General features: G+C 52.0%; 1 protein-coding gene across 1 annotated transcript in view; it reads right to left on the bottom strand.

Annotated features, from left to right (window-relative positions):
• LOC311368742 (adhesion G protein-coupled receptor L3-like) overlaps positions 1 to 9529 on the bottom strand; it is a gene marked incomplete at its 3' end in the record, with an annotated part of 50511 nt that overhangs the window by 6925 nt on the left and 34057 nt on the right. The window contains exons 6-8 of the mRNA XM_084487527.1: positions 6040 to 6223; positions 1216 to 1338; positions 448 to 481 (exon numbers count right to left, since the gene is read on the bottom strand). Of these exons, the coding sequence (XP_084343653.1) occupies positions 448 to 481; positions 1216 to 1338; positions 6040 to 6223 (341 nt within the window). The remainder of the gene's footprint in view (positions 1 to 447; positions 482 to 1215; positions 1339 to 6039; positions 6224 to 9529) is intronic.

The raw sequence follows: 9529 nt of genomic DNA, 5'->3' as shown, positions 1-9529 counted from the left end.
GGTGTGTGTGTGTGTGTGTGTGTGTGTGTCTGCGTGTCTCTGGGTGGGTGTGTGTGTGTGTGTGTGTGTGTACGTGTGTGTGTGTACGTGTGTGTGTGTGTGTGTCTGCATGTCTCTGGGTGTGTGTGTGTGTGTGCGTGTGTGTGTGTGTGTGCGTGTGTCTGCGTGTCTCTGGGTGTGTGTGTGTGTGTGTGTGTGTGTGTGTGTGTGTGTGTGTGTGTCTGCGTGTCTCTGTGTGTGTGTGTGTGTGTGTGTGTGTGTGTGTGTGTGACCTCCCCGTGTTTCAAGGGAGGATTATAAAATCTGATTTCCTTGAAAAGGTGTCTGTCTGGGATCCCTGGACGGGACGACTCAGAAACAGATCGATTAAGAACCAAAGAACCAAGTCGACGACGCGCAACGAAAGAAAGTAAAGAAAGTAAAGAAAGTAAAGAAAAGAAAGTGAACCGGTCTTCGTTCTGGACGACGGCGATCAGCCCTCCTGCGTCACACCGGGTTCAGACAGACTTTCACTTCTTAATGTGTCTCTCACTCGTTCATTTCCTGAGTCTCTTTCATGCCTGTACCCCCCCCTCCCCTCCCCCTCCTCCCCCTCCCCCCGCTGTGGGGCGTCTCCAGCGGCTTTCATGAAACCGAATCGCGCGTCAAACGCTAGAGAAAGCGCGGCGTCAGACGGGTGACACGGGTTGACAGGTCGGTTGCCTGGCGATAATAAACACGACCATGATGAAGATAATTCTGTAACGACGATGATGATGGTGACGATGGTGATGAGGACAATGACAATTGGCTGTTTGTTTGCGATGGTCTTTTTCAATAGAGGCTGTTCCCTTTTGGTGATGGTAGGATGTGCTTTGCGTGCAGTGGGTACATTTACGTATACACTCCAGAAAGGAAAAGGGTATTTCTAGAATGTTAGTGTTAGAGTATTGAAGTGTCGCACTTTTGTGCAGGACACGAACGATATTCTCAAAACGGCACTCGGCGTGGGTGTTAAAAGCGGTAATTGCAATGCATCCAAAACGGCAGCGTTTCGACGGCAGTCAAAACTCATGGCCATATGTTTCGTCACCTCTTTGTAAAGTGTCAACTTGTTCAAAAGTTAACACACACAAAAGAGCAACCGCGCAAAAGAAAAGACCGCTATGCAGTACAACCACCCAGAGGGACTCATCCTGGGCGTGAGGCGACTGTAGCCGCGGGTTGGAGGCTTACCGTTCCGGCCGTGCTGTTTCAGGGTGTTGGCCGACAGGTGGATGGAGTTACCCTGGCCGCCCGTCTGGGGGAACCTCAGGTCGGGCAGGGTGCCGTCCGTGCTCATCCTGGCCACCTCCAGCTCTGGAGGAAGAGAACACCAAAGGTAAATCGACTGCATTTATAAAGCGCTTTTATCCAAAGCGCTTTAAGTATGGCCTGACATTCACTCATTCATGCACACATTCACACACCGACGGCGGAGTCCACCATGCAAGGCGTCAGCCAGCTCGTCGGGAGTAGTTAGGGTGAGGTGGCTTGCTCAGGGACACCTCGACACTCTATCTAACTAGTCTAACTAAGCAACCTTGCAGTGACCAGCCAACCCGCTCTACCTCCTGAGCTACCTGCCGCCCTGTCTGTTTTCAACAAGTGTACACAAGACAACGTTTCAATAATATACATCGGGGCGGCTGACGGGGCTATTGCTCACGAAGGAGAGGGAGGGAGCGCAAGAGTAGAGGAGTGTGTTCTTCTTTCATTGATGTTGAGTCACAAATCTCTCAAAACGGTCGGTTTTAGAATTGGCGACCTCAAATCATTTCAAGAGGGAAGCATTACACGAGATGAAAAGAAACGCAAACAAACTCAATCGTGATGCTTTCCTTGTGCTATTTCTAGCGGTCCAACACCCCCAACACCCATCGCCTCTCGTCTCTACCTCACCTTTATCTATTAATGTAACTTTGAGAAGATATATACGATGCACTGCTGGTTTCCATTCCCCCATAGGCTGCGACATTACCATACCGCCGTCCATCTCTTTGTGCTCCCGTGTGCGTCCCGCTTCCAAATCATTCCCCGGTCCCACTCCACATCGCCACATCGCCATCCATCATCGCGCATGTCCTCTTTAGCACGCCTCGCCCGCTCTGTGCGTGGACGGTAAACGGTCTGACGTGTGCGAGCCCGCCAACGGCAGCAACGGCAAACACCTCCGTCCGAATCACGGCGCGGCTCCCCATGAATAATTGAGACGCCCCCCCCACCCCCCCCGTGGCACCGGGCGAGTGAGGCGAGAGAGAGAGAGAGAGAGGAGAGGGAGACCCTGTGAAATCCGGCCCGCTGTGTGTTTCCCCCGTCGCGAAGCCATCCCCGTGCGCCGCGTTAGTGATCAACGCCGTCCAATTAAAACAGCCCCTTGTAGTCAGAGATAAAAAATGAATGAGTTTTTTTTCCCGCCTCACCTTTTTTCCCCCAACTGTGCACTTCAAACACCCGGCGTTCCCGCTTTGATTCGACGACCGGCACACGTGTGAAAGAGCTCAGGGACACCTCGACACTCTCCCGCTACAGGAGGAGCCGGGGATCGAACTCGCAACCTGCCGGTTACCAGCACAGCCCGCTCTAGCTCCTGAGCCACATGCCACCCCTTGGTAGTGTGTCCAGGGGCCCTCTTTCTCTCGGGAGAGGGACTGGCGTATTGTTGGTTGTGTGTGTGCGTGCGTACCAGTGTGTGTGTGTGTGTGTGTGTGTGTGTGTGTGTGTGTGTCTCTTAAGGCCTATTATGGAGCGAGTTCAAACACAAAGAAGTGCCACGCCGGAATGGGGAGCTCCTCTCCGCATGAAGCGATGGGATGTCTCTTTGTTCTGGGTAGAAATAAAGGAATACGTATCTACAGCATGAATAACTGAAGGCCAGAGAGTGGCAGGGAGACGCGGCGAGGAGCCATACATAAATGGATGAAGGCATGCGTGGTGCTTTCACGAGGCAGGCGTCGCAACATCTGCGGCCCGCGTGCCGGCGGAGGGAGGGGGCGGAGCTCTGCGTCCGAAGATCGCTCCATACAATAAGAAAAGATGTTATGATGATGTGATACAACTCTGCGAACGGGTTGAGCAGAAGGGGTGAGGTCCAATCCTGAAATTGTGGAGACCCCTATCCTCTCCCCCGTCCCCCTCGCCTCTTCTTTCCCTTCGATGTCCCAGAATTTCATCTCTTTTGAATCAAATGCCACCATCGTCTCTGGGTTTCAGAACGGCGAGAGATGAATCAATTCATCTGCTGTGGCAATCTCAAACAACGAGTGGTGCAAAAAAGTGTGCCAGTGGATCGCACCCATTTTGCTTTTTTTACGCCCAGCTGTTAAATTATTCACGATCACACCGTGACATGTTTAGCTTGGGAGGCACGTTTATGGTGTCCCTTAAAAAGCACTCGTGATCCGGGATGGGAACATTCATCTCTCCCTCTCTCCCCGCCCGAAAAAAAAATCACTTGTGATTCCAATCTGGCGTTTTGAACACTGAACCTGCAGCCAAAAATACAGATCTTCGTATTACCATTCAAACGGGCTTCCTCGCCAAGACACTCTCCCACTACAATGAGACAATACTCCAGATAACACATCAACTCTCCTACGATTTGGGAATCAAGAGAAACGCAATTTATTTCCCCCCCCCCCCGCTCTCTCCTTGTACTTATTTGGAGTGCATAACAGCGCTTTAGACTAGCTTTAGGAGATGTCTTTCATGCCGGGGAAAGATGTAGCGGCCCAAAGGCAACACCATCAAAGCTGGTTTAAATAGCACGGTAATCGGTCGGAATCTGTTTGTGAGATTACCGAAGGGGAAACGCGGGGCGTAGACAAAGCTCCGGCCCTGCAAACACACAGACCCACGCCCGCGCACACAAACGCACACACCTACACAAACAAACACATTGGGAATGGAACACGTTCTTCCGCTTTGAATCTAAAGAAAAGACATGGAGTCAACAACTTGAATCAAATCGGATCAGATTCCAGAAAGCCCACTTCAGCAAATAGCCTTTAAGTGAAGCCAGCGAAAAAAAAAGCACTTTTCTCATCCAATTTGCTTCTATTCTTCCGTGTTAGATCTAACCGCGGCAAACACAATGGTCATTTTATATGACAATGATAAGGTCTTGTAGTACTTAAAAAATAACATAATAGGCCGCCTGAAAGACTTCTGCAGGAACCGGGTTTAAGAATCAACCACACAGGAGCCGTATAAACACGGGGGGAGCATAACAAGGGAGAGAAGGGCTAAGCTAATGCACCACCACCGTGTGATTAACAACACTTCCACTGTGCACACCATAAAAATCCCTTTTGAATTCCAGCCGGATTGTCTCCTCACACCACCCTCCCCTCACATTCTCACACACACACACACACACACACACACACACACACACACACACACACACACACACACACACACACACAGTCAGAATCTCCTTAATACTCCAATGAATTCCGTGCCCCGCCACGATAAATTCCACTTTTATTAATTCTCTTTAAGCTCGCCTCCTTTCATATGCTCGGACCTATATTTTTGAGGTTGCCATGGCAGCAGCAAAAGCAGAGAAGTCCCACTGGCCTCGGCAAACGAGAGCGATAAATTATATTATCTTTCACATATTATACGTCTGCGCGCGTGAGCGTGCGTCTTTTGTGCTCGTGCGCGTGTCTATGTGCACGTGCACGCTTGTGTGTCCGCGTGGACCGGCTCGCTTTTGTGCGTGTGCTCAACATACCCATTTATACTCATTCCATTTCATCATTTACTTAATGATAACGACCGACCGACCGACCGACAGCGTGCACGACGCGAAGGCCTCGCTCAAAACCTTAAAACCTACGATCGCCTCTACTCCCCCAACGTCCCCTGGCAGCGTCCAGGGTCAACGTCATCGCTCCCCGGATCGGAAAACGCCAGCGCGGGCTCCTCTAGCACCACCCACCGGCCGGCGAGACGTAGCCCCGGGCCGTACCAGGGCGCGCAGCACGCCGGCCTCCGGGCCCCAGACGCCCGGTGACGAGCGCGAGCGTCAAAACAGCCAACCGGCGCTGCCAACTGCCAGCCGAGCCAGGCGCTAAAGTCGCGCCGCGAAGGCGCTTCTCCGTGTTCCCGCGATGCCCCCCCCGGGACACGCTCGCGACGCGCGTCTTTTATTAGACGTGAAGCCATAGTGTAGAGCGGGGGAGGTTGTCAAAGGGAAACAACAGACGTACACAACAACAACAGCGTCAACAACAAAAAAGGCTAAGTGTTCGCATTAGCAAACATTGCTCTTTTTCCGCGGTCTCACTTTCTGGTGTGCGTTTTCATCAAAGGCCCGAGACCCCAGAAACAAACGAAAAAACATTATTAGTCGTGTCTCATTGGAGTTGATGAAAAACGATAAAAGCAACCGCGGCAAACAAACAATTACTAAAGTGACGCTGTGACACTGGTGCAATTTAACACAATATGTAATGTTAATTATAGTCCCCCCCCCCCCCCTTTCACTCACAGGGCCCTGGAACAAGAACCCCGCTTTGTTTTTGCACATCCAACCCACAGAGGCCCCTGCACACACTAACGCGGGGCGGCATGTGACTCAGGAGCTAGAGCGGGTTGTGCTGGTAACCAGAAGGTTGCTAGTTCGATCCCCGGCTCCTCCTATGGCATCAGAGTGTTGAGGTTTCCCTGAGCAAGGCACCTCACCCTAATTGCTCCTGACGCGCTGGCTGATGCCTCGCGTGTCTGACACCGCCGTCTGTGTTGCATCTGATGTGTGCATGAACGGGTGAATGTCAGGCAATATTGCGCAGCGCTGTGTCAAAGTCAAAGTCAGCTCTATTGTCAATTTCAAAAATGGTACAAGACAAATAGAGGAACCAAAATGTAGCTTGTCTCGTGACCCTCAATCCCTCGTGTGCATTAAGTGTAAAGGATAAAATTAGGTAAACGGTAAATTTGGCCACTGGTTCGAAAAGTGCGGTATAAACGCAGTCCGTTCACCATTAGAACCCACACATGGCCGGCCCTACTCACGGATGTTGTCGGTGTTCTCCTGCACGATGTCCGTCTTCAGCAGGTTGTCGGCCAGGACGAAGGCGCCCTGCTCCACCGTGTCCAGCAGGGTGGTGGCGGCCCTCAGCTGGGCCCCGGTGCCCAGCTCCCTCCAGGCCGCCTGGGCCTGGGGCTGCAGCAGGTTGTTCACCGTCTCCACCATGGCCTGGGGCACGAGAGGGGTAAGAGTTAGAGACAGAGAGAGGATTGAAAGGAAGGGGTGGTCGTTTTTTGAGGTTGTGGGAAAGGGGGGCGTTGTTTGACATGGATGGTTTGGAGAGGGTGAATGGAGAGGGCGGTGCTGACTGTTGATGAGGTAGAGCTGTTTTGGCACGGCGGCTCGGTGCGTGATTCAGTCGGTGTCTCAGATGAATAGTTTGGGAGGTGTTGTTTTGACGTGGTTGGTTTTGGATGTGATTTGGTAGGTCTCGGTTGACACGGTGATTTTGTAAGTGGTGTTGTTTTGACGTGGTTGGTTTTGGATGTGATTTGGTAGGTCTCGGTTGACATGGTGATTTTGTAAGTGGTGTTGTTTTGACGTGGTTGGTTTGGTAGGTGAATTGGTTGGTCTTGGTTCACGTGGTGATTTGGTAATAGGTGCTGTTTAGTAGTGGTTGATGAGACAGGTGTTGGTTTACACGACGGTGAGGTGGTAGGTGTTGCTTTGAGCTTTTCGGGAAATGGCACGAGTGAAGAGTGGATGAAATGTTTTCATATTGACACAGAGAAACACTGAAACGAGACATGCAAGACCAGCCGAATGAAAAGGCACGGGTTCTAACAGAAATGAAAGCTGGTGATTGGATCATTTCTGGCAGATTGGGCAGAATAACACAGGCGAGTATTACCGCTTCTTTTCGTTCTGCGCTCCAAACAACTCTTTGCACAGACTAAACGTCGACGAGACCAGTTTCAGGATATCAACGCTCATCCACTCCCACTGCCGTTTGTTTTCCGGATGTCTCTGGACATGTTTCCGGACGCACACAAACATCCATAGCCTGGCTCGCTAGCGTTGTCAGGCTCCGGGTACCACCTGTGGCCAGCCATTAAGTCGGATCAAATGCTGCATATTAATATAACTTAACCACCATTATGCGGGCCTTAATTCCCCTCTTTACAACAATGGAACAGCTAATAAGCCTGGTTGGGCTGGGGGGGGGGGGGGGGGGGTGGGGGGGAGGGAGGGCTGGTAGAAGAGGTTGTCCCCCCCGGACAACCTCTGCCCGAGACAAGATGAAAAATTGAAAGCCATTAAAGATTTAAAAATGCCAATGGCGAGATTTATGAATAGAATACTAATTGGTCAAGCAAGCTCATTTATTCCCGCCGCGGCCCCTCTCCATCCGAGCGGAGGCACCTGAGCCACATGAATAAACAGGCGCTATTAGCCGCGCCGCGCCCGGCCTTGTTTTAGAGGGGCCTTTCTGGGAGATAGCTTATTGCAAAGCTATTAAGGCTAACATCCGGCCAGGTGCCTCTCCGGCAGCGGCCGACGCCGGGGCGGGGAGAGAGGGTCAGGCGGAGGAGGAGGAGTGAGGAGGAGGAGGAGTGAGGAGGAGGAGTGCCCGGAGGAGACCAGGGTCTGCCGTTCATCACCGGCTTCTCCCGGCTCTGCTCATGCGTGACCTCCCACTTCACTGCCTTTTATTATTCATGTGTTTATCTGATGGCGGGTTTCGTTTGTAGAGTGTATGGAGCGGAGGGAGGGGAGGGAGGGGAGGGAGGGGAGGGGAGGAGGGAGGGAAAGCGTCTCTACTCGACTCCATCCATGAATGTTTTGAAGGAAGGGGGGTTTTGGAAACCCCCCCCCTTTTGATCAATCGACGTTGAAAGGGAATCCGCCACACGCGGAATGACTCGGGGGAACAGTGGGGGGCCAGACCACCAAAGGATAACGGGCGGAGGGGGTGGGGTGGGGTGGGGGGGTGGTGGCGCACGGGTTGTGTGGTGCATGGGTGGGTCTGCCCGCGTGCAATAACCGCACACAAGCATCCAGTTTGGAAGTCGTACGCATACAGCATAATACACCAAAGTCAAAGTGGGGGGTGTTCCAGACTCATGGTCGATACAAAATGGAGGATTTGCGTGCGCATCGGAAAAACGGATCAGATTCCCATCGAGTCGTCGCTACAAACGTAGCAAACGGCCCGGCCGTCGGGATGATGAGGTGAATGTCGAGAAAAAGCAGCAGCTGCCTTCGCCTCATCTGGAACACAATCAGTCCACACCCTGCCGCTAATGTGCCCATCGATTCGTAACACCAATATGTAATCGCTTATAGATTCACACACACACACACACACACACACACACACACGCACACACACGCAAACACACACACACACACACACACACACACACACACAGAAACCGACAATGTCAAAGCAGGATGCAGCTCTTCATTATCTGCAGTGGCAATCTTTATAGTGCCTCTGATATTAAAGGAACGCCAGAGGACAACAATTTCATGGGGAACAGATTGGTGATTAATTGATAGAATACGGAGTGATAAAAACAACAGAGCTACATCAACAACAGCGGGCGGGCGGAAGAGACGAGGTGGACTTCCCGGTCGTCGGGAACAGGAGCGGGGGTGGCCACGCGGTTAAACGTTCTGAGCCACAGAGCTGAACGCTCTGACAGTGACTCATGGGTCGTTTGCCGGCGACAGCCGCTCACTCAACCGCCGTGGAAGCGGAGCGCCGGGCGTGCTTTCTTTGTCCGAGACTAGACCAGAACAATGAGCCTCGCTGCGATCCGTCACTTTCACTTAAGTGACAACACGACGGCGAGGGGGGCGGTGCAATGACGGCAGCTCCGTTTGGGGACGAGAAAAAAGTGACTTCCACCACACGAAATAATAGGTTGACGTAACGAAAAAACACAGTTTTAAGTGTGTTAAGACACGAATGCCCACAAGTCACGTACTGTCACTAAGTCATGTATCAACATCTATTCCCGGACCCTATTCCGGTCAACCCCCCCCCCAGCTCGAACGACCTGGTGGTCCCACCGCGTCGATACCGAAACACGACGCAACTCCAGTTGTTTCCCAGGGTGCTCTTCTTGTTCCCTAGCAACGTGATCAAAGCAAATTCCCGGGCTCCAGATGAATTAACCATGCCCATATATGCTACGGCAACAGTCATTACAATAGCAGGCTGAGCCTAATTACATGTTAAGCCCGTAAGATGCAACCGCAAATGCTGCTCAGCACAGAAACCCCGGGGAGGAAATATGCATAGTTTGACACGGGCCTTACCGTAAGACACCTACGTAAACAGCGGAATCTGCGACAGCCGTGTTATGATATGGAAATGCCTGTACGATGCCTGTGAGTGCGTGCGCGCCGAGATCATGGACTGTGTACGAAGGACGCTGAGGCATCGCACGCCTATTAAAGGGCAAACTGTGAATGCTCCACAGATGTGGAGCATCAGAGATATATTTACACGATTACAACAACAAC

Source organism: Micromesistius poutassou (assembly GCF_964030765.1).
Source record: "Micromesistius poutassou genome assembly, chromosome: 23".
Lineage (NCBI taxonomy): Eukaryota > Metazoa > Chordata > Actinopteri > Gadiformes > Gadidae > Micromesistius > Micromesistius poutassou.
This window is presented reverse-complemented; position numbering and strand designations above follow the sequence as displayed.